This window comes from Tenrec ecaudatus, chromosome 1, assembly GCF_050624435.1.
Source record: "Tenrec ecaudatus isolate mTenEca1 chromosome 1, mTenEca1.hap1, whole genome shotgun sequence".
NCBI classification, from domain to species: domain Eukaryota; kingdom Metazoa; phylum Chordata; class Mammalia; order Afrosoricida; family Tenrecidae; genus Tenrec; species Tenrec ecaudatus.
Genome location: NC_134530.1, coordinates 126541452 through 126564992, shown reverse-complemented (window position 1 = coordinate 126564992; position 23541 = coordinate 126541452). Strand labels below are relative to the sequence as shown.

The window sequence follows — 23541 nt, the reverse complement described above, 5'->3', positions numbered from 1 at the left end:
ACGTGGCAGTGTTTGAAACAGCATTGAGCTGATCGCACGCTGGCTTTCATGCTCGCTGGTTCCCTCACACTCACTTTCCATGGAGATGCAGAGTACCCTGCTAAAGTGTCCATCGGAGGGAGTAGGGACAAATGAGGAGCTGATGGCAGGGGTTCAAGTAGAAAGAAAATGTTTTGAAAAAGATGATGACAATATGTACAGATGTGTTTGACAACAATGGATATATGTATGGATTGTGATTAAGAGCTGTAAGAGCCACCAATAAAATAAAATTTTAAAACATATATATATAAATTGAAGCTCGACAAACCTCTGCTTAAAATCTCCACCAGCACCTCTTTGAATTTGACCTTTCATGTTTCTGGAGCAGAGCAAACTCATCCCGAGTTAGTTTTGCCCTTGGACCTTTGTACTAACTTTCCCTTCTCTCTAGATCGGTCTTTACCCCAGAGTTTTGCACTGGTCCCAGTTCAAATGTTACCTTGCCAGGGAGGTCTTCCCTAACCTACGGTGTCCAAAATACCCTTCCCCAACCATGCACACTGCACTCTGTAGTAGTACTCGGTAGCTGTATTATCCCAAGTTGTTCTTAATCCTAGAATTCATCTTAAGTTTAAGTGTACCTGATTTGTTCTTTCCACCACCACCACCTTCAGGAAAGCATACACTCCATGAACCTGGAGTTTTTCCATTGGTTTGTTTTTCCCGCCACAGCCTCCAAGTCTAGAATAACTGCTGGTCTGAGTAGGCACTTAAATAACTGTACTAAAACGAGTGATCTGGAGGAGCTGCCAACCTGCTAGAGTAATAAATATGTGCTTACACATAGAGCCACTAACCACAAGGCCTCGCCATAGGAGAAGGGTGTAGCTGTGTGTCCCCCTAAACATGTAAAAGTCACAGAGACCCCACGGAGCAGTTCAACTGTCTCTTGTAGGGTCCCTGAGTTAGAGCTGACTCAGTGGTGGTGAGTTTTGGTGCTTTTAAAAAAAATAATTTTGTTGGACCTCATACAACTCTAATCACAATCCATACATACATCAATTGAGTAAAGTACCCTTATACATTCGTTGCCCTCATCATTCTCAAATTTTGCTTTCCACTTGGGTTCTTGGAATCAGCTCCTCATTTTCCTTTTTCCCTTCCCCCTCCTTCCCTGCTCCCCTCTCCCTCATGAACTCTTAATAATTTATAAATTATTATTTTATCTTACACTGCCCTGCATCTCCCTTCACCCACCTTTCTGTTGCCCATCCCCCAGAGAGGAGGTTATATGTAGATCCTTGTGATTGGTTCCCCCTTTCTTACCCCCATCTTCCCTCCTGGCATCGCTACTCTCACCGCTGATCCTGAGGGGTTCATCTGTCCTGGATTCCCTGTGTTTCCAGTTCCCATCTGTACCGCTGTGCACCCTCAGGTCTAACCAGGTTTACAAGGTAGAATTGGGACCATGATAGTTGGAGGGAGGAAGTGTTTAAGAACTAGAGGAAGCGTGTGAGTTTTATTATTGCTATACTGAACCCTGAGTGACCCATCTCCTCCCCACTACCCCTCTTTAAGGGATGTCCAGTTGTCTACAGATGGGCATTGGGTCCCCATCATGTGCTTCCCTCATTCACAGTGATATGATTCCTCTGCTCACCCCCCGCCCCCGCCCCTGCCACCTTTGGTGCTGAAACCCAGTCCCCTTAGCCCTTTATGATCACACATGTTGGTGTGCTGCTTCCATGTGGGCTTTGTTGCTTCTGGGCTAGATGGCTACTTGTTTGCCTTCAAGCCTTTAAGACCCCGGACACTATATCTTTTGATAGCCGGACACCATCAGCTTTCTTTACCACGTTTGCTTATGCACACGTCTGTCTTTAGTGATCATGTTGGGAAGGTGGGTATCATGAAATGACTGTTTAGCTGAGCAAGGTGCTCTTGTATTAAGGGAATGTGCGTGAGGAGGCCCAGTGTCCACCTGCTACCCTACTGCTAAACTTATAAATATATGTACATAGGTCTATTTCCCCCTAATCATAAATATATGTGCATGTCTGTATTTAGGCTTCTATGTCTGCCCTTTGCCTCCTACTCCTTTCTTCTATTTCCTTACGCTTTCCTCCTGTCCCACTACCATGTTCAGCCTCCATTCTGGTTTCAGTAATTCAGTTACCTTGCCCTTGGTCACTCCCTGCCAGTCTTCCCATCCCCTCCCTCCACTGGTTTTGAACCACTCGTTCCCTTGTCCCTGTGTTGTCCAACACCTCCTCTCTTCCCCTACCTCCCACACTCTCATGTCCCTCCGGGACCGTTGGTCCCGTTATTTTCTTCTCACATTGTTTGTCCAGCCTATCTTAGCTAGGTGGACCTGCAGATATAATAATATGTGCCTAAAATTGGGGATGGCTTTGACAGCACCAAAGTGGCACATAAGAACATGGCGATGACGGCAGCAATACCGAGAAGCTAACAAACAAAAAGGCCACTGACATACAAAATTTAAAAGAGAAAAAAAAACAAAACAAAAAGACAGGGGATAAAAAGGAAAAACAAAAGCCTGTTAGTAGTTCAAGGTCTGTTTGTTGACTTTTAAGAGTGTTTTCCGGACGAGTCTGATGGGGTGCCACTTCCTGGCCCTAGAGTCCAACCCTTATACTCCCTCGTGATCTTGCTCTGCTTCCCCCACCACTCCATTACATGCCCCCAGTGTTTTGCCTCAGTGTGGTGGGGTCAGCTCAGTCGCACATCCCACACTGTCTCTGGTGCTGTCCCGTGTAGGGCCATGGGTCAGTGCAGGATGTCGCATCTCGCTGTGGGGCTGGCTATACGGTCCCTTCTTTATATTGGGCCCTCTGAACCGGGCTATCGTCCTCTGAGCTTGGTGGGCCCAGGTGTGCTCCGCTCCGTTCTTCTCCTTCCTTTGCTTCAGCTTCCTTCTGGGTGTGGTGTGGTAGGTCAGCTCCTTTCCCACACCGACCATCTATTTTTATTTTCTGTGGTACTCCCTTCCATGGTGGGGGTCAGGGTAATTCTGGTTAGGGCCTGCATATGGTCCAGTCTCTGTGGATTCCTCCGGGTGTTACATTTCCCTCCTGGTTTGGTGTGTCGTGGTGGGGTCTGTATGCATGTTCCAGTTCTGTTGGGACACAACCAGTACTCTCCCCCTGGGTGAGTTAGTGTCCTGTTCCCCCCGTGCCATCAACTCAGTTTCTCCCTGCCCTGCTTCTCCCTCCACCTGTCCCCCTTCCCCTTCTTTATGTTGAACTCTCATGTACCACCCTAGGTGAGTTTTGGCTTTTTGAGTGTATGTTGCAAGCATTTTTTTCTCAGTCTGACATTGTTTTTAAACTGGCATGTTAAAGGAATTCCTGAGTTTCATGTAGTCAGAATTGTTCTTACTTCTCTTTATAGGTCTTTGAGGGAATGCCCTTCTTAAGCAGGTCCTCTTATGCTAAGATTATTAAAAATATGTTCCTGTATTTGCTATAAATTGTGTTTGCTTTCATTGCTTCGATGAGGACCTTTAACTCCCCTGGAATTTCTCTTTTGCATGATTCCTATCATAATGGCAAGGGCTGTGAACCCAGCCTGATGATGGAGTTCACGTCCAGGCTCCACCACCGAGCAGCCGTGCTGGACTCTCCCTGGACTTCATTGTCTTTATGAAATAGTAGTGCCTCTGCCACGCAGCGTTGTGTGAACATTGTTTAATACATGCGAAGCCTTTAGAATGGGCCTGCTAGGTTGTAGGTCCTCGGTATGCCAGCTCCTGTAATGTTTACTACAGTTGTTACAAACAGTAGCAGTGACAGTATATGTGAGCACTTGTAGAAACTCAATAGAAGAATGTATTTTAAAGAGCTTGAGAGAAATACTTAATGATGAAATCTGAACACTGCAGGATACATTAACATTAGAGTATGGGATGCATCACTTTGATGCACTTCAAGTTCTTCTAAAAAATTACAGGAAATGTTTGCACTTAGCTCCTACCCTTTATGCTGAGGTTTATCGTTTAATGAGACAGATATGTAACCCAATTCATTATCTTCCAGCCTCCTAATCTCAAACCTCTCTGTGTGGTGTGCATACCTCTACAGATAGGTGTCATCAATTTGACGTGAACCTAAATTGAGTATTAGTCCCAGTAAATCGGTTTCATTCATGGAAACATTGCTTTAGTCATAAATATGAATGTAGTCAAAACGTTCTTAGAAAATAAACATCAAATGTAAAGACAAACAGTGCAGCGGAGTTTGTCATACTGACCGACCCAAGTGACCTTTACAGTAATGAACTCCAGACTTCAAGTGTTGTGTTATGTTATCACTGTAAGTTTTATAGAACTATGTAGTATCACAGTTTCACTTACAAGTTAATAGTGTATAATTATTTTGCTAAATAAAATAGTTGTTTTTGAAAAAATGTGAGCTTTCGTTCACATGTCAATTTGATACATGCATGTCTGTAGAGACAGGTATATAAGAAATGTCCATAAACACAGTGTTAATCACAAACAACAAAATATTTCTACTTTTAAAGAATTGCCAGTGAAGACAGTAAAAATACAAGTGCTCTGGTTGACCAGAACTTCCCACCTTGGTTTTCACTTGAGGATTTAGGCAGTTGTGGGCAGGCCATGAGAGTGAATAGATGAGGCTGTTTAAAAATGTGCGCATCTCCAAAAATTGAGAAGAGGGGTTATCTTTTTTTAATTTTTCAGTTTAATCTCTTTAGGTATGCTAGAAATGATTCTCCTGAACTTTACATTGAAACTCATTCCCCCTGATCTAGAACTTGTATAATGTCAGGCAGTCTCCTTGGTGCCCCATGTGACCCACTCAGTATGGTTCCTTCATTGTGTGGCTTTTCACAGGTATTAGTTCTTGAATGACTGCCTCTTTACATAGTGACCCGTCCAGCATGAGTTACTCTGCCTTTCGTCTCTCTGTCTATGACCACAGGTAACAGTTAACCTTTTCCAGATGCAGCACCTGCAGGCTGCTTCCCTCGCAAATAATTTACAGTCTCTCTGTGACAGTGCCAAACTCTATGACCCTGGCCAGGAGTACAGTGAATTTGTGAAGGCCACAAACTCAACTGAAGAAGAGAAAGTCGATGGGTAAGAATTAATATTATAGCTGAGATTGTCACAAGAGATCAAATGAGTTATTGCTCATTTCCTGCCATTTGTGCTATGGACAGAATTGACTTTTCAGAGGATTTTTTACACGGGTTATACATGCACACATTTAAAGAGTATAGCTTTCCATTTTAATACATACCTAGCTAACTCTTCAAGATACAAAAATACTTTAAAATTCTTTAAAAGAACATGGCAAATGTTGGCCAAACATTCTTTAAACATTCCTAAGATTTAACTTATGTTTTACTTTCCACAGAACCTTGTATTAGAGTTATTGACTATACTTCGGTTGCAGCTACTCCTAAGTCTATTGCCACAGATACACCAAAACCTCAAACTAACTGCCATAGCGACTCTGTGGGACAAGGTAGATAGAGCTGCTTTGGTGGGTTTCCAATACTGTAAATCTTTCAGGATTAAAAAGCCTCATCTTTATCCCGCAGAGTGGCTGGTAGTTAGCAGCCCAGCGTGTTACCTGCTACACCACCAGGGCCCCTTTACAATAAGGAATAAAAAGACCACATCTACATTTTCTATAAGAAGTTGAACTATACAGTATAGTTTCTTAATATGTAGCTTATTTGATCTATCTTCATTCATTAAATTAGCAGATTTTGTCTGAAAGTAAAATAAAACAGGCCAATTGTTAGTCATTGTTCCTAGTGATGAGCTTTATTTGGACTTTTTTAGGAATATAAACAAACAGCTAACAAACAGCCCCCAGACTTCCAGATTTGGACCTGCGGACTCTTTAGAAGATGTCGTGCGCCTTCCCGACAGTTCTAATAAAATTGAAGAGGACAGATGTTCTAACAGTGCAGATATAACAGGTAGCTTCCTATGTTGAAGAGAGTTCTAATTTATGAAAGATTAAACCGTTTAAAGCTGTAAGCACGGTGCCTGTCTTATACAAGATAATAAGTCACTGTTGAGAGAATTGTGTCTTTTACATACTTTCATTATTTTACTTTGTGAATTTATCCGCAGCCAACTTTGACTTGCAGTGTGGTTTTCTCTCCAAGGTCCCACTTCTGTAAGGCCCTGGACATCGGGGATGTTCAGTGACTCAGAGAGCACCGGCGGGAGCAGCGAGTCCCGGTCTCTGGATTCAGAATCTATAAGTCCAGGTACATAAACATTGAAGTCAGTGAAACGTTAAAATGTTAACCCTCTCTTTTTTTAATTCCATGAAAGATGAACATGTTAGGCTTTTGTACTGTAACTATCTTATTTGTGCTTGAACTATTTGATAACTATAGTAAAGTACATAAATAGACATGCACACTTTAAAGAAAAATAATAAACCCTCATCTAATTATGACCCAGCACTCTCAGTTTCTTGGAAGTACGCTATCCTCAATCTAGCTTAATCCTCACTAGCTTTTCTTTGTTCTTAAGAGCTCTCTCTAGTTTGCCCTCTGTGTGTTTGAAGGTTACGCTTCTTGGAGGGCGAGGCAAGGAGGATCCATGTTGATGGGAATAACTCTTTATTTTGATTGATGAGTAGTGTTCCATTTTCTGAGCAAAACTTTCTTAATTTAGTAGACAGTCAAGTTATTTCTAGTAGTGTACTTTAATGAACAGTACTCAGAATCTTAAGCTCACTGCCGTCAAGTGGATTTTGAGTCCCATTGACCCTGTCGGACAGTGTAGCATTCTCCCTGTGGGTTTCCAAGACTGACACGAGAGTAGAAAGCCTCGTCTTTTCTCCTATGTTGCAGCTTATGGTTTCAAATTGCTGACCTTACACTTAAGAGCCCAAGTGAACAATACAGTTACACAGATACTCGTGCCTGTCGTCATTACTTGTCCTTGTTACATTTTCGCTAATTGACTTGAAGGAACTCTGATGCAGACTGCCTCATCGTGCTCTGAGGGGCAGACAGGTGTCCTGGTCACCCTCAGTGGAGAGGCACAGGTTTATAAGAGGGTGACTTGGCATGGGTTATACAGCCAGCAGGAGAAGGTGGCTCCAGAGCCCATGTCTGTTCTCCCTGCGGCGTCTTCCTTCTCTGCTGTCATGCCAAAGATGGCTCCAGCCCGTGCTTCCCAGCTGTGTTCTAACCTCCTTGGCACTGTCGGGATGTAACTGACTGCAAACCCTTCAAGACCTCTTTTAACTGTCTACATATTTCAGAAGTTGTACTCATTGAGAAAAATCCCTTGAATTTAAAATCAGTAAAAGCTTTCCTTCCAGGCCTCGTGTGCCTACATTAACTGTCAACAGCTGGCTTTGCTTACCTCCTTGACAGGGAGTTCTGTTCAGAGGACACGCTGGGCATGAGAGCCTAGGGCACTTAACTCACCATTTGAAAATACCTTTGTGAGAATGAAGTGGTTGTTAGCTCCAGTAGTTCAGACTAAATTGCAGTCAAGTCCTGGTTGAGTTGGGATCCTGTAAAGCACCACGTGATAAAGATAAAAATGTCCTACCATGAGGGAAGTATATTCATTATTAATTCTTTGTGGTGGTGCATTGAATAGGGATCTTTTCTTCATGCTGCGTCTCAAGTTAAGTGCTCAATACTGAAGGGGATTTTTTTTTTTTCAAAGTTCAGAGTCCTCTGTGGGTTAAAGTATTGTTTGACAAGTCTCCTCCTAGGAACGTGTGCCCAGAGTTGTTCAGGGTTTCCCCAGTGTTGCCAGACATCCCTGTAATCATGTTGAAGTCATCATGGACTGCATTTGAAGTCTAATGTGAAATAATTCAAACGTATAATTTAAGAACAATGTAAACATGCACCGTTTGACCGTGAGAATGAAGCCCTAAGTCAAGAAATGTTTAGGTACTCTTCATTGAGAATTTAGTGCTGTCTTGGAAATGCAGCACTAAGTAAGGTGAGGATAGGGTTGGGCAGGGTAGGCATGGGCCAGAGTCTGGGAACTGGGTCACATGATCAATGGGTTTAGACCGCATGTTCCCAGCCTGGGAAAGAAGAGACCAGGGATATGATTGCTACCTTCAAAGACTGGAATAAAAAAGAAGTAGAGCTAGGGAGCTTCCTTGTGGAGAAATTGCCTGAAGATTGTGATTGATCAGGAAGGCCGGTTTCAGCTCACTGTACAGAAGTTCCTGGACAATGAGAATACCCCAGAAATGGAAATTGCACCTCATATTTCTCAGTCACTGGGGAAACAAAAGCACATGCTCATTGGCCACCTCAAAAGCTCTTACGTATTATGGATATAAGTATTCTGAAGAGGATTTCTTTTGGACATCAGTTGCTAGTTTAAAGACATTTCTAGATGTCTTAAAGGGAAGTGAATTCTTCCACTTAGACAACCTGCTATTTGTTCTTGTCAGCAGGGAGCAAATAAGCTTCATGAGCTTGGCCAACCTGCTTCCTCCCCGGCTGTGTCCTTTGCCGACACAGTGTCCTTTGCCGACACAGCTTTGCTCCTGTGTCTGGGCCCAGCCAGGGATTGCTGGGTTATTGCTGGTTTCAATTCTCCGCTCTCACTAATAACGTAAATATGACACTGTTGCTGTGTTCAAATGATGACACTGTTGCTGTGTTCAAAAATATTTTCCAAAGCTTTAGGTTGTGCCATGTACTTATGTGTGACTTAATTCAACAAGCATGACATGACAACTTTTGTCATTGGACCATCTTCTCTGTTTGGTATCAATAGGAAATACTCCCTGCCCTCGTGGAGCTTACAACTTGACCGCCGGGGTTAACAGTTTGGTCTCATTTGGCTGTATGACCCTCTTTTTAAACTTGTCAAAATCAGATTTGTTTGAATTGCTGTTGATTTCCAGGAATAATACCCAGATTTGCTTACATCTACAGTCTGGGAATAAAAGGGTGTGTTTACATAGAAGCTAATAAAATAGTCCGAGTTCTCTTTTTCTAGAAACTTTATCATAACTGATTTTCCATTTGACATTGAATGACCAGGTCATTATATCCGTCATTTTCTTAGGAGACTTTCATAGAAAACTTCCACGCACTCCATCTAGCGGGACCATGTCATCTGCAGATGATCTTGATGAAAGAGAGCCACCGTCCCCTTCCGAAGCTGGTATGTTACAAGTTTCCACCCAACTGCTTGAATCAGTAACACTGCATGATATTTGGAAAGTAGTAGAATTTGAAGAATCATTGCTCTGTTTTACACAAAAGGCATCATAATAATTCAGATAAATGTCACAGTTATGCACAAGCATGGGTTGATAAAAAAAGTTGAAATATGAACCCATGCAGCAGCTCCACGGGAGGGCAGAGCCCTGGCGATCTGCTCCTGTAAAGATTGCTCCAAGGAGACAGTAGGAGATAATTCTGCTCTCTCACAGAGGTTGCTCTGAGTGGAAAACACCTCAATCAACTGCTGCAAATAGAATTACTAGCAGCACAACTACTAGCTCTAACGTACTTCTCTCCTTTTTTAAAGCCAACCCAGTAACTTAGGGTTAGCGGGACTGCAATGCAGAAAGTACCCGAAGAGTCTTCTTAAGAAACGGTGCGACTTTAGGCAGGAAGTGTTAATAAGTATGTTTCTTAAGGACCAGGAAATGTGTGGATGCTGAAGTATATTTAGCTACTTAATGACTTGAAATAGACTCGTAGACCGTCTCATGCGCTGCTATTGAATGACGCTTCCTTACCAGTCTGCCTTGAGGTGTACAACCCAACGCGTGACCACGCCGCCACCAGGCCTCCATGTCACGTACGCCGGTGTTGTATGCCGGAGACTTTAGACAACAATCTTGGCATCGTGTCATAAAAAGAATGAGATACCTTACCTCACATAGGATATTGGTGCTTATATCCAACTAGTATTAACTATAACCTTAGGATGGATTACGAATACCTTATATTGAAGTAAAGTTAACGTCAGCTCCTTTGCTGTGAAGAATTTTCTAAGACTATAACACCATTTAGACCCTTCCCAAAATCTATAAAGTCATACAAGGGGGCTTCAAAACAGTTATGGAAAAAATAGAATTAAAAGTTAATGATTTTTTTCCCATCAACTCCTTGTATTATTAACAATGTGATTTTGCCAGTTCTAAAAATGCCATGAGGCGAAAACACCTTAATCAACTGCTCTTTCAGAGAAGTATCTTAATGATTTTGTGGGGATTTTCCTCCTAGCTAAAACAGTAGATAAATATGTACTTTGTAAGAGACTTATAAATTAGATTTTTATATTGCTAGAAATGCAAACAAATAGCTTTTTTTCTAGTATATGAATTAATGATTTTAAAATCTGTGACAATTATTCAAATTATAGTCTCTCCCGTGTGGAGTAATTTTTCTGATGTGTTACAACGTATTTCTGTTTCAAGGACCCAGTTCTCTTGGAGTATTTAAAAAAACATTGATGTCGAAAGCAGCTCTCACTCACAAGTTTCGCAAGTTGAGATCCCCCACAAAATGCAGGGATTGTGAAAGCATTGTTGTGTTCCAAGGCGTGGAATGCGAAGAGGTAAGACCACTGAAGAATCGCAATGGCCTCCTAATACATTTTGCTCTATATGTTTTGTTATTGAGTTTTCTGAACAGAATCTTTGGCAAATGTGCTTTTAATAAGTTGCACTACTGTGTAACTCCATTTTATACCTTGTTATACTGTTAAAAATGTATTTCAAACCACAAATAATACCTTGTAAACTCATTTTTGTCATGTTATCATTCCTATCTATAGTTTACCCAATTGGTGTGACTAATTTTAGGTGAATTAATCAGTTCTAAACTATTAATTTATTACAGTGTCTCCTTGTTTGTCACCGAAAGTGTTTGGAAAATTTAGTCATCGTTTGTGGTCATCAGAAACTTCTGGGGAAAATAAACTTATTTGGAGTGGAATTCACACAAGCTGCAAAAAAGGAACCAGATGGCATCCCTTTTATACTCAAAATATGTGCCTCAGAAATTGAAAATAGAGCCTTATGTCTTCAGGTATATTTTAACTTAAAATTAAAACCATAAATGTCCATACTATGTGTTCTAATGAAAAGGGGACCTTAAGAGGTGAAGAAAAACCTCGAATTTTAATCAGCCACTGAAATTAACCAAACTAATTTGGCAAATACTTTTTTTCTTTGTTAGTATTTTTGTTTTGGTCCTGAAATACTAATGAAAATTGAAGTACATAGCAAATATATTGAGATGCTTGCATTTTGTCATTTATACTAAAACAGAATTTGGCAAACTTTTTTTTTAACTCAAGGGAATTTATCGTGTATCTGGAAATAAAATCAAAACTGAAAAACTGTGCCAAGCTTTGGAAAATGGAATGCACTTGGTGGACATTTCAGAATTTAGCTCACATGATATCTGTGAGGTCTTGAAAGCATACCTTCGACAGGTAAAGTCTTTTTTTCTATTCTTGAGACTAAATCATGAGCAAAAATATGATTCCTATTTTGCTGATAAAATGTGCCATTCCTACATTGTAATTGGCATAGACCTTATTTATTGCTGGTGCAGTGTTCAGTACCGCGTAGCTGAGTGTCTGCCCGGTGCTTGGAGTGGTCCTGCACATGCATTCTCCCGTCACTCAGCTCGAGGCAGGCCTGGTGTGTCCCGCGGTAGCTGCCGTCGCTCAGCTCGAGGCAGGCCTGGTGTGTCCCGCGGTAGCTGCCGTCGCTCAGCTCGAGGCAGGCCTGGTGTGTCCCGCGGTAGCTGCCGTCGCTCAGCTCGAGGCAGGCCTGGTGTGTCCCGCGGTAGCTGCCGTCGCTCAGTTTCATTGCAGATGCTTTTCCTAACTGTGCAAATCACTTCCTCTCTTTTCTGAACAATTTCAGTACCCGTTGTTTGTTCTTTTGAACAATAATGCATCCTTACGACTTGGAAACTGAGCAGGAAGCATAAATCTTGCTCTGGAAGGAAAAGCTTGTATTACTGCTGCCAGCTGAAGGGTTTTGGAATTAGGTCATAGCCTGGCTTTATCTTCGCTGACATTTTACAGTGGCCGTCAAGAGAGGCCAGTGAGCAAAGTTGTGAACTGACTGTGGGAAGATGCTTCACCAGACTTGGGGCCTCAGTCGAGCTGCCCCCTGGGTGAGCATTGGCAGTCCCTCAGCGGAGTGGGCTGTTGTATATTTGCTGTTTCTGTGCCACACTCTAAAAACAAGACCCACTTCTAGGAGGAGTGAAACACAGCCCTAGGGCTCTCAGCAGCAGCTTGAGATGGCAGCACGATACCATGATGAACCAAGTTAAAGGGGAAAAGCTCCCAGGCCAAGTGTAGCTGCCATTCATCCTCAGTGGAAAATGAGAGGCAGTTGCAGAGAGCAGATCATCATAGTGATGACGGCCCCCCACGTGTTGCTCTCAGAAGCCCTGTTGTTCCCATCTGGGTCCGTGGTTACCGTGGTGAATAGCTGCCATCCTGGGATCTCTTCCTTCTCCTCCTCCTCATCAATGAGGAGCACCTGCCCTCTGTGACCTGGACCATCCCCATTTTGTGTTTACTCTTGTTTGGATCATGCCCATCCTGAATTGGTATATTTGGAGGTGAATAATTGAAACTCTGTAAAGATCTTTATTCTGTTCTCTGAAATTGGAATGGGATAGTATGGAAAATTACAACATTTTAGGCTAACAATTATTTTTCTCCAGAATCTAGAAGGCCTTGGTTTTCGTCCTCTGAAGCCTGAAATTCTTCTCATGCCTGCTCCTTTGTATATGGCCCTATTGCCTTTCCCTGAAAGCTTGTCGAATCATTTTCTGTTCATTACCTAAGCATTTATTTTTAAATGCAAGTAATCATTTTAGATATAAGTTGAAATTTTACAAAATATCCTAATGTGATTTAAGTGTTAGAATTGAAACTAGTTAGTTGGATCATAAACTTTTTTTAATTTAAATTTTATTGGGAGCTCTTAACACAATCCATACATATATCCATTTTTTCAAACGCATCTCCCCATCGGCCTGAACTTTCCCAGGGAAGTGCCTTAAGATGGGATTGTTCTTGACCGCTTTTCTAGACACTGCATGAGCTCTGTCAGTCTCAGTTCTGGGGAAATGTTACTAAGTTGCTCATTCTCTGCACAGTGTGTGAAGGCTGGTTTGTATGATTTCTTTAGAACACTCGGCACTTCAGGCCAGCCTCACCTTCAGTGCTTGGGAGCTGTTTGTGGCTAGCAGCTACCATAGCAACAGTGAAGTTCTAGATCTTCAGATTGTTGGTTTTCTTCTTCTTCCACCTATTTTGATTTCGGTCTTTCATAGTTGTGTGCTCAAAATGAAAGAGCTGGGAACTGAAAACTCTGGAAGACTCTTGAGCATTGCTAGCGCACCATCTAGGTGGACGGACTCTGGGAAACACCTGGGGTCTGTGCTCCTGGGCCTCATCTCTGAGGCTGATCTGATCTCTCCCCAGGATAGAGATTAAGTCTGGTGCCAGTGCTCTGGGAGCCAAGTCGTGGAAAGGCTGCAGGGGTCTCCATCCAATCACCAAACCTCCACCTTTGAACAGTGCCACCCTCTTCTGGCTCTTGCCATTGCCTCTTGAGCAGATTTGGCTTTATACCACCCGGAGAAGAACTCTCTAGATTTCTAGGGAAGAGGTTGCTCAGGAGCATGGAGTGGGGACAGGATCAATAAATCTGAAACTTTCAGATAGCCCACCCTCCTGATATGATCAGAGGACCTGGCGTTGCCAGTTTTCTCTTAATTCTGTGACATAGATTGCTTTTCAGGACCACTATGTTAGCATTGCTGCTCTGTTGTTTTCATCTCTCCTCCTCTCCCAGACCTTAGGGGCTTGTAGTCCGTGGGGTTGCAGAGGAATGGAATTAGAAACAAATGTTCCCTCTTTCATGCTAGCTCAGGAGACCTTCATCACCTTCAGCTGTCTGAGATGCAGGCAGAGTGCCTTTGATAGAACCCGAAATTTCACAAGGAGTCATTCTTTATCTCCTCTTGCCAGTCAGGGAAAGGGAATTCATGGAATTTGAGACTGTCAGCTCTCACTCAGGAGTGCTCTGGGAGTGAGACATTAGTGTGTGGGAGTCCACGTGCAATTCTCGCAGTAACATTAGGGCGTAAGCTTGGAGGTGCTGACTTCCTTCAGACTGCAGAGTGGAGGAGGGGAAGTTGACGTAAGCCTTCCCCTCTCCCGGATCATCAGGGTAGAGCACTGGTGATGAGGGGAATTGCAGGGGGAGCCTGCTCTCGCCATGGATTGCAGACGCCCTGTACTTTCATCACTGAGCAGTGCAGATAATGCCGATGAGTGGCCGGGCAGAGGAATGAAGGTCAGATCCATGCTGCATCATGGATGAGCCCTGAAAACATGATGCCAAGTGAAACAAATCACAAATGACAGCAAAGGGCTTCAACAAGTTCTTGGAAAAATGGAAAGAAGTGATAAAGGAATTTTCCCAAGAATCTTTTGAAGCCCCTCATTTTGTCTGATTCCACTTCTTTTTAAAAAAAATCATTGGGGGCTCACACAAATGCATCACAGTCCACACATAAATCCATTGTGTCAAGCACATTTATACATCATCATTCTCAAAACACTTGCTTTCTACTTGAACCCTTGGTATCAGCTCCTCATTTTCCCCTCCCTCCCCACTACCCCCTCCCTCATGAACCCTTGATAATTTTAAAATAATTATTATTTTGTAATATCTTACACTGTCCGACATCTCCCTTCACCCACTTTTCTAGGGAGGAGCTCACGTGTAGATCCTTGTAATCGGTTCCCCCTTTATACCCCACCCTCCCAGTATTGCCAGTCTCACCACTGGCTCTGAAGGGATCATCTATCCTGGATTCCCTGTGTTTCCAGTTATCTGTACAAGTGTACATCCTCTGGTCTAGCCAGATTTGTAAGGTAGAATTGGGAACACGATAGTGGGGGGCAGGAAGCATTTAAGAACTAGAGGAAAGTTGTATGTTTCATCATTGCTACCCTGCACCCTGACTGGCTCGTCTCCTCCCTGCGACCCTTCTTTAAGAGATGTCCAGTTGCCTACAGATGGGCTTTGGGTCCCCAATCTGCACTCCCCCTCATTCACAGGGATAGGATTTTTTGTTGTTTGATGCCTGATATCTGATCCATTCAACACCTCGTGATCATACAGGCTGGTGTGCTTCTTCCTTGTGGGCTTTGTTGCTTCTGTGCTAGATGGCCGCTTGTTTACCTTCAAGCCTTTAAGATCCCAGATGCTGTATCTTTTGATAGCCAGGCACCATCAGCTTTCTTCGCCACATTTGCTTATACACCCATTTGTGTTCTATGATCTTGTCAGGAAGGTGAGCATCATGGAATGCCAGTTTAATAGAACAAAGTGTTCTTGCATTGAGGGAGTACTTGAGTAGAGACCCAATGTCCATCTGCTACCTTAATATTAAACCTATAAATATATACACATAGATCTCTTTCCCCATCATAATATACAAATATATTTACATATGTAAATGCCTGTATTTAGACCTCTTTAAATGCCCTTTGCCTCCTAGTTCTTTCCTCGATTTCCATTTACTTTCCTCTTGTCCCTTTTGTCTGATCCCACTTCTGTGAAAGAGTGAATCAGTCAAAATTTCATTAGTGGTTACAAGGGTCATGGGGGAGAGGAAAATGGATCACTGCATGTAAATAGGTTCAGGGTTTCTGTTTAGGGTGGTGACAAACTTTGGGAAATAGCGGTGATGAGTGTATAATCAAAATGGATATAATTTCTGTCACTGAATTGTACATTTGAAGTATACAATTGAAAAATGTAGCCATTGAAAGTGGCTAAAATGGCAAATTTTCTATTTTCTATTTTATTACATTAAATTTTTAATGATGTCCTTTAATATGTTGACAATAGAGTCTTTTTAACGGGTTCATGGCAATTTAAAATGTTGATCTAAAAATTAGATCAATAATGTGCTTGCACTTTCCTGCGCGTAAGACTATACTGCAAGGTGCTACAGGGACCCTGTAGTATTTTGTTCTGTCTTCCCTGATAACCCGTAGAATTCAGAAGATCAGTAGATTTTTTGATGTGCATTATTTGGTTTCATTTCAGTAAAATGGTTGAAGTTCATGCTAACCTTGGGGCGGTCATGATGTTGGTTATAGTAATGATTTATAGAGTCATGATTGGTATAGTAAACAGATAAGAGTTTTAAAATTCCATCATGTGGCTTTAGGCTTCGGGCCTTGCTGATTCTCAGATAATTCATTTTTAATATAAATGTATTGTATGGCAGATTCACATCATATAGGCCACAAACAGTGCAGAGATGTATCCGTCTCCAAACATGGATTGACCATAGTCGTAATGAACTGAAGGGCCATTGCTGACCAGTCAGCAGTTGGCGATTATAGTTGACTGTTGATAGGAAGAGAAGGTAGTGGATGATGTCATTAATGTCATTTTATTTTTTCAGCTCCCAGAGCCCTTTATTTTATTTCGATTGTACAAAGAATGTATAGACCTTGCAAAAGAGCTGCAGCATATAAATGAAGAGCAAGAGACCAAGAAGAATGGCCCCGAGGACAAAAAATGCGCCAATGCATGCATAGAAATAAACCGAATTCTGCTCAAAAGCAAGGACCTTTTAAGACAATTGCCAGCATCAAATTTTAACAGTCTCCATTACCTCATTGTCCATCTTAAACGGTAAGGCCTTGGTAGAAGAAGACCATCCATCTGGGGGTAGAGACTTGGTTGGTTGGCTGTGGTTTGGGCTTGAGTATTCCATCTCTAATATGTGCTGGCACAAGAGGAATGTGTTCATTCAGACCACGTCCTTCCCAGGTGCTCCTGGGTACCAGGCTCTGGCTGAGGAACGCCATTAAAGAGCACCAACCCCGTGCCATTGACACGAATGATTATTCTTGGTGAACCCGATAGAGTAGACTACAGATCTTTATGGGAGCAGGTGGCCTCACCTTTGTCCTTGGGAGCGATTGGTTGACCTTACACTAGCAGTCCCACATGGACTCACCCAGCCAACCAGGAGGAGCACTTGTGCTCATCAGCCTACCGAAGCACGCTGATGGTGGGCCAGGTGGCTGTTGAGGAAGACTCGCAGAACTCCACATAGCACTCCCCGGGCTATGGACTCCAACTTCAGTACAACCTGCAGTTATGAGCCAGTCCCTGTAAAGCCTATGTTAGTAAATTAGCAGGCACGTAATCATGGTTCAGAATGAGAGGGGCACTGTTTTGTGACAAGCATTCAAACATTATTACGATCACTGTATTACTATGTTTATGGTGTTTTAGTATATCTGGAAGTGTCTCTAATGATAGTTATGCCTAAAAAGTCACATCCTAAATACTAAGACATATTTCATTATTGACCTTACTGCCAAGCCCTGTCCGTTCTGGCTTTGTACAAATGCAGCTTAAAGACAGGCTTAGGAACAGAGCTGGTCTGTGAAGCAGAGACTACTTGTGATTTGAAGAGACAGTGCAGAAGGACGTTGTACACAGTGTGGACACAGAGACATGAACGAGCAGTATGCGTGTGGGACTGGAAATAGTTTGGGGAGAACCCAGAGTACAGCAAGCAATAACCAGGTAGACATCTTGTAGTTGGGGTGACCTGCTTCCTCCTGTGCCCACTGAAGAAGTGTAAAGTCAGGAGGGAACACATTCAGCTCTCCTTGAATGTGGTCATAGACACACAGGGTGAGATCTTCAGGAAGGAAAATTGGTTAGACTTGAAGGTTACCTGTATTTTGCTTCAGTATAAGGACCTGGTAGGATGCACTACATTTAAAGAGAACAATTTTTAGGAATATTATTTTTTCACTGGTACAACAATGGTTAATAGTTCCTCTTACCCACCTCAATTGTACCCTGATAACGTTGTCAAGCCCAGTGGTGTGTGTGGTTGTATTTTCATTAAAGAAGTAGGTAGACTCTCTCCCCTCTTCCCATTCCAACAGCCAAGTGTGTCTCCCTTATGTCTGGCAATCTAGGGAAAAGTTTGGTAGGCAAATCTCATTCCACCTCATGTGTTTTATTTTGCAGGGTAGTAGACCACGCTGAAGAGAACAAGATGACCTCCAAAAACCTGGGGTTGATATTTGGGCCGTGTCTCATTAGGCCGAGACCCACCACTGCCCCTGTCACCATCTCCTCCCTTACGGAGTATTCCCATCAAGCACGAATCGTAGAGTTCCTCATTTCTTACTCACAGAAGATCTTTGATGGGTCCCTACAGCCACAGGATAGAGTTGCGGGCAGTCCAGGTGTGGCCAGACCTCATCTTGACCAAGGTGGTTTGCCAAAGCCTGTGCTGTCACCAGAAGAAAGGGGCCCGGAACATCCCATGAAGTCACTGTTTTTCTCCTCAAAGGAAGTGAGTTCTGGCCTTAGTGGAATTGTCTTGGAACTTTTGTGATGTCTACGTGAATAAGTTAAAAAGAAACAAAAGGACCTTTGAACTATTTATTTTGAGGTTATGTATTTGCTTCTTCAAATCTAAATACTCTCTTTCTTCAACAGGATATTCACACTGCAGATAGTGAAAGCAAGGGTTTGGAACGAGTTACGTCGCTTGAGGAATCGGAGCACAAGCAGACTGCATCAGAAAAAGGCGCCGGTGAGTGGGAAAAACGCCCAGGGAAACACGCGTTTGCTGACTTCAAACAGTGCGGGAATGGCGCGCTGGACAGCCCGGCCAGTGGGGCTGTGAGTGAGTGCAGTGCTTCCTGGCCGGCCTGCTCTTGGAATCTAGGAGGAGTGGGGGTGCACTTTGTGAAGAAAAACGTTTTTGCCTTTGACTGACACCAGGGTGGAGACATGTTGAGTGTAATAACTAGCATCTCTTCAGTATGTTGAGGTAACTACTCCTTAAGGAACCAAACCAGACCCCACATTTTTGCGTGTTTTTTTTTTAACAGATGCTTCTTCGTGAAGCCTGCCTTCAACACGTTAAGGAAACATGTGCCTTCTCTTGCTTCTCTCACGGCAGCAGTGTATTCATTGTTTTTCTCTGGGTGACCATCTTAGTTGCAGTCTAGCTGGTGGAAAAGGTTCCATTTGCTGGCCCTGTGGGGGTTCCACGCTTCACAGGGTCTGCCACATCTTTCTCTCCGCAGAAGCCAGTGGTTTGACTCACTGAGCTTTGGGTGACGGAACTAAACTTCCAGTTTTTGAAAATAGGCCCACATTTGCTGTGGGCTCGCATGTCAGGGACCATAGGCTGGTGGCTCTAAGGAAGGAAGGCCTTTACCACTAACTGGGCTTGCTCTGTGGGAAGCCCTGGCTCCTTGCATTCCGCTCGGTTCGGTCCTCATAACCCTCTGTGAGCTGAAGTGTGGGGCGACTAAGGCCTCAGAGAGGTCAAAGAATGCTCGGGCCCAAGCCTCTAGTGGCCCAGTCAGGATTTAAACCCTGTCCAGGCTCACCCCTAAACCCATGAAGTAAGGATCCCCATGAGGAAGAGTAACAATGATACTAATGCAGTTGTTTGTTGAGTACTTATTTAAGCTTTTCAATTATTAGATCATTGAAGCCACCTAGCAACACGGTAGAATTATGAGGTTTATTTTGTTGTTGGTGTACTTTGAACAAACAAGGAAATTTAAAGCCAGTGACGTTGTTTACCTGCTTCAAAGGCGGCAGAGCTAAGGTTTGATTTCAGACAGTGGGACTTCAAAGTCTGCCACCATACCCGTTGTGTTAGGTCTGGTTGACTAGCAAAATGAATCCATTGACACTCCAGACGTGTATAAGAATGCTTTGTATCGAGAAGTAATTATGTATCAAGAAAGCATGCCGGCCCAGTCCAACTCGGGTCCCCAAGTGTGATGCTAGTCCCGAAGCCCCTCTTCAGATTCTGCAGCCTCGTGCACTAAGAGGAATGCAGGGAGATGGCTGCACTCCTTGTCAGTGTGCATCCAAGGTCGGTAGGAACATGGCGGGCTCTGGCAGCTCTTCGGGTGGCCAGCCAGCAGGAAGATACATGTGCCTTATGAGAAGGTGGCACCATCAGGCTGTGATGTGAATTGACAGGTTGGATTCCACCGCTACACTTCATACATCTTCACATTGACATAAAGTTATCTAACTACTACACCCCATTGTGCTATCAATTTTTCCCTCAGAAGCTCCTTACAGAATACAGCCCAAGGGCACCGAGCCCACTCAGAACAGCCGGTACCTGTGGGGGAGGCCCTGGGGAAGCACAGTGAGAAGCCGTGGACTTGGCACTCCAGGGAGGGGAGGGGTCAACAGAGTAGGGTCCTGAAGGGGGTTAAAGGGCTGGTGATGGAAAAGTGACTCTGATGGGCCCCCATGTGAGAGGTGGGAAAGGGCAGGAGACAGGGAAAGGGTTGTGCTACTGCGCCCTGGGGAGGGTTGTTTGAGGGCTTTGCAGCAGGAAAAGGGGAGAGAGGGAGCCGAGGGTGAAATTTTCCAGGGAGAGGAAATGCTGGGGAGACGCAGCAATCAGGCAAGGGGTTTGTGGGAGCTGAGGGGTCTAGTTTGAGAAAACCTGGACCGTGGGACCGATGAGATGGAGATGTGGCCACCTAGTTGTTTGCGGCACCGGGTCAAGTCTGCCTGACACCTGGCACTGAGAAGAAAGTAAACCGAGAGCACACAGTGACTGAGGACAGTGATGTGCGTGTTCAGCTGCGGGTTTGCTGAGAGCGTCCACCTTCACTTGAGTGTGGCTGCCGTACTCCGTCCACTAGCATTGGATGCAGGAGGCGGGCGCTGTGGGTTGAGACTGACGGAAAGGCAGACGGAATGAGCTGGCAAAGCCCTGGGGATTCAGGGCACACCCCCATTTGGTTGGTGTGTGCGCCGGTCTCACTTCTCTGCAGTGAGTGCGCCGCTGTCTGCGGGCCTGTCCTTTCAGCCAGGATGTTTTCTCTTTTGTGTGCGTTTTTACTAACCTGTACTGTATTTTGTAACTAGGTTTGAAGAGTATCTCATTCCTCTGTGTAGACAGCGTGTTGAAAGAGGAGTGTAAGGCCCCAGGAGTTTGGAGAGAATGCCCATCTATGACTCCAGACCGCTCGTTAGCTGCATGCCAAGAAGTCTGTTGTTTTTAACTAGATCTTCCTTTTTTCCCCAGATGACAAAGCTCATTTGCTACTAGACCATGTGCTTGAGGCAGCATCCGAGAAAGTGGAAAATGTGCGTAAATCTCCTAATCCACTTATTCTGAAGGCTCATTGGGAACCAAGCAATTTTGAGAGGCACACTCGAAGGACCAAGGTAATGGTTAGGCCTGTAAGCTTGCCCGTAGACAAACTCCTCCTGACAAGCCTTCCCAGCGAGAGGAATGGCAGATACATGGGGATTGTCCATTCAGACCGGTTTTACAAGAATCCTGCCCTTGAAGGAGCTAATAGAAAAGACATACCTGTGTGTTCCAACATGGATGGGAGTGACTCGCAAACTGGACAAAAAAGTTGGACCAAAAGGTATGAGCAGTCTGACCCGACTGCAAGGACTGTGCCCAGCACTGCGCAGGAAAAAGGCACGGCGACCAGCAGGAGGACTAGTGGAGACCATTTGGTCAGCTCCACCCAGCCCAGCAAGCCATATGCGGAGCCCAGCAGGTCAGCCAGAGAGGTGCTGGAAAGGCGGTCCTCGGATTCCAACCCTCTTGCTCCTGTCAGAGCGCCCCGGACTCTGCAGCCCCAGCACTGGACAACGTTCTATAAACCCCGGACTCCTGGGAGCAGTCTGAAGGGGAGTGAAGAGAGACCATCCCCACCCACCCCAGCACTGCCTCCTGGTCCGTCGCCTGCTCCCCAGAGCCCCACGGTGAAGTCAAAATCACTGCCAGACTCGGAGAGTGCGGCCACCAGTGCTGAGCAACCTGCAGGCAAGCCCTGCTCGAACTCGGTGGATCCCGCCCCGCCCGATGTGAACCCAACCTGTCAGAGGCCAAGGCTAAAACGAATGCAACAGTTTGAAGACCTGGAAGACGAAATCCCGCAGTTTGTGTAGGGTTTGCCAAAAATCAGGTTTTCTTTTCTTTTTGGTTCTGTTTTGTTGTAGTGTGTGTGCGCACGCGTATGTGTGTTTTGTTTTTTTGAAAGAATGTTCGACGGGGCCATTTTTGTATAGGATTGCCAAACTGTGGATTTTTTAATTATTATTATTGTATCTTGTTACCCTGTGTTTGTTATACTGAATAGTAGAACGTTTGGGTTGGGTCACATTTGTGCCTCACTGGAGTTACCTTTGAATTCTGTATTTGTGAACATGTGACTAAAATAGGTGGATTCATATATTTCGAAGGTCAGTTGATTGTTCCCCGTGAAATGGTCCATTTAAATGCATCCTTAATATATAGTCTAGTTCTCACCGACTAGGTGCACTTGGGGAGAATCAACGTTATTTTTTGAGGTGAAACTGAGTGTTTATTTATGGGCGGAATGATTCTGAATGTGTGTCCTGATTGACCCCCAGACACCATCCTGCTGTGTCGCGTCTGTTACTACTGGCGCTTTGTTGTATCGTAAGCTTCTCCTTCCCAGTTGGCCGTTCACTATGTCACCTCCTAACATTCACTTGTTGGTCAGAAAGCTTCCAGGTCTGTATTTAATTGCATTTAAGTGCCAGTTTTAACATGTCAATTTTACAAAGAAAATGCACTTAAACTCGTTTCCAAATTGTATAGTTCAGTTATGTGTTATTTGGCTTTAGATGGTTTTAAAACATTTGCTAGTTTATTTTTCACCCCTTGAGTTTTGTTCAACATAAACTTTCTGTTTTTCAGCAATTCTGAACTTTGTGGTATTTTATGTAATGGTCCAAAAATGCCTATTTCAGAAGTTTTATAATTCAATACATTTCTTCTTAATATTGTATGGTTTTGTTTTTAACCATTTTCTTTTGTATTAAATGTTTTCACTCATAAATCCTTTTCTGTACTTTTTGCTATCTGGACTTGCAATCATTGACAATATTATCTTACATGAATCCAACAGATTTATTTAGATTGATTCTGAGTAAGCCTCATTGTTTGAAATTAGAGAACACATTTAGACGATTGGTTCTGTTTCAATTATAGAATTCCCAGATTTTAGAACTCGTACATTCCTGTCATTGTTTTATCTAAAATCAAATATTAAAGGGACAGACATACCCCTTTTGTATGCGAATTATATTTGTAACAAATGACCGTGTTATACTTGGTGCGTGTAACACTCACACGAAGGAACCACATTGCCTATGAAAACCTTGTAAGGAAACAAGAGCTCTCATTATGTGCCGGATGTTTGTTAAACTTCATTCACATTCTTAGCATCCTATAATACAGGGGTAAATGTTTCACTCTTCCTCTGCCAGGTATAAGGAAAAGAGCCTAGTGACACTGTCGGGTAACCGTTGGACTACTGAATCAAAGGTTCAAATCCCGCAGCAGCTCTGTGAGAAAAAGAAGAGGCTGTCTACTCCAATAGAGCTTTTTATAGTCTTGGGTTGAGTTGAGTTTGGAAGCTACTCGGTGACAGTGGGATTTGGGATAAGG

The 23541-nt window shown here is 43.7% G+C and overlaps 1 protein-coding gene across 2 annotated transcripts in view; it reads left to right on the top strand.

Moving 5' to 3' along the window:
* Positions 1 to 22875, top strand: part of ARHGAP29 (Rho GTPase activating protein 29) — a 63222-nt gene extending 40347 nt beyond the window's left edge. For both annotated transcript variants that reach the window (XM_075558579.1, XM_075558574.1), the window contains 11 exons: positions 4950 to 5107; positions 5822 to 5961; positions 6154 to 6258; positions 9059 to 9157; positions 10425 to 10564; positions 10849 to 11037; positions 11309 to 11446; positions 16477 to 16709; positions 18072 to 18402; positions 18549 to 18645; positions 21130 to 22875. In XM_075558579.1, the coding sequence (XP_075414694.1) occupies positions 4950 to 5107; positions 5822 to 5961; positions 6154 to 6258; positions 9059 to 9157; positions 10425 to 10564; positions 10849 to 11037; positions 11309 to 11446; positions 16477 to 16709; positions 18072 to 18402; positions 18549 to 18645; positions 21130 to 22013 (2514 nt within the window). In that variant the 3' untranslated portion in view covers positions 22014 to 22875. The remainder of the gene's footprint in view (positions 1 to 4949; positions 5108 to 5821; positions 5962 to 6153; positions 6259 to 9058; positions 9158 to 10424; positions 10565 to 10848; positions 11038 to 11308; positions 11447 to 16476; positions 16710 to 18071; positions 18403 to 18548; positions 18646 to 21129) is intronic.
* The last annotated feature ends 666 nt before the right edge of the window (positions 22876 to 23541 follow it).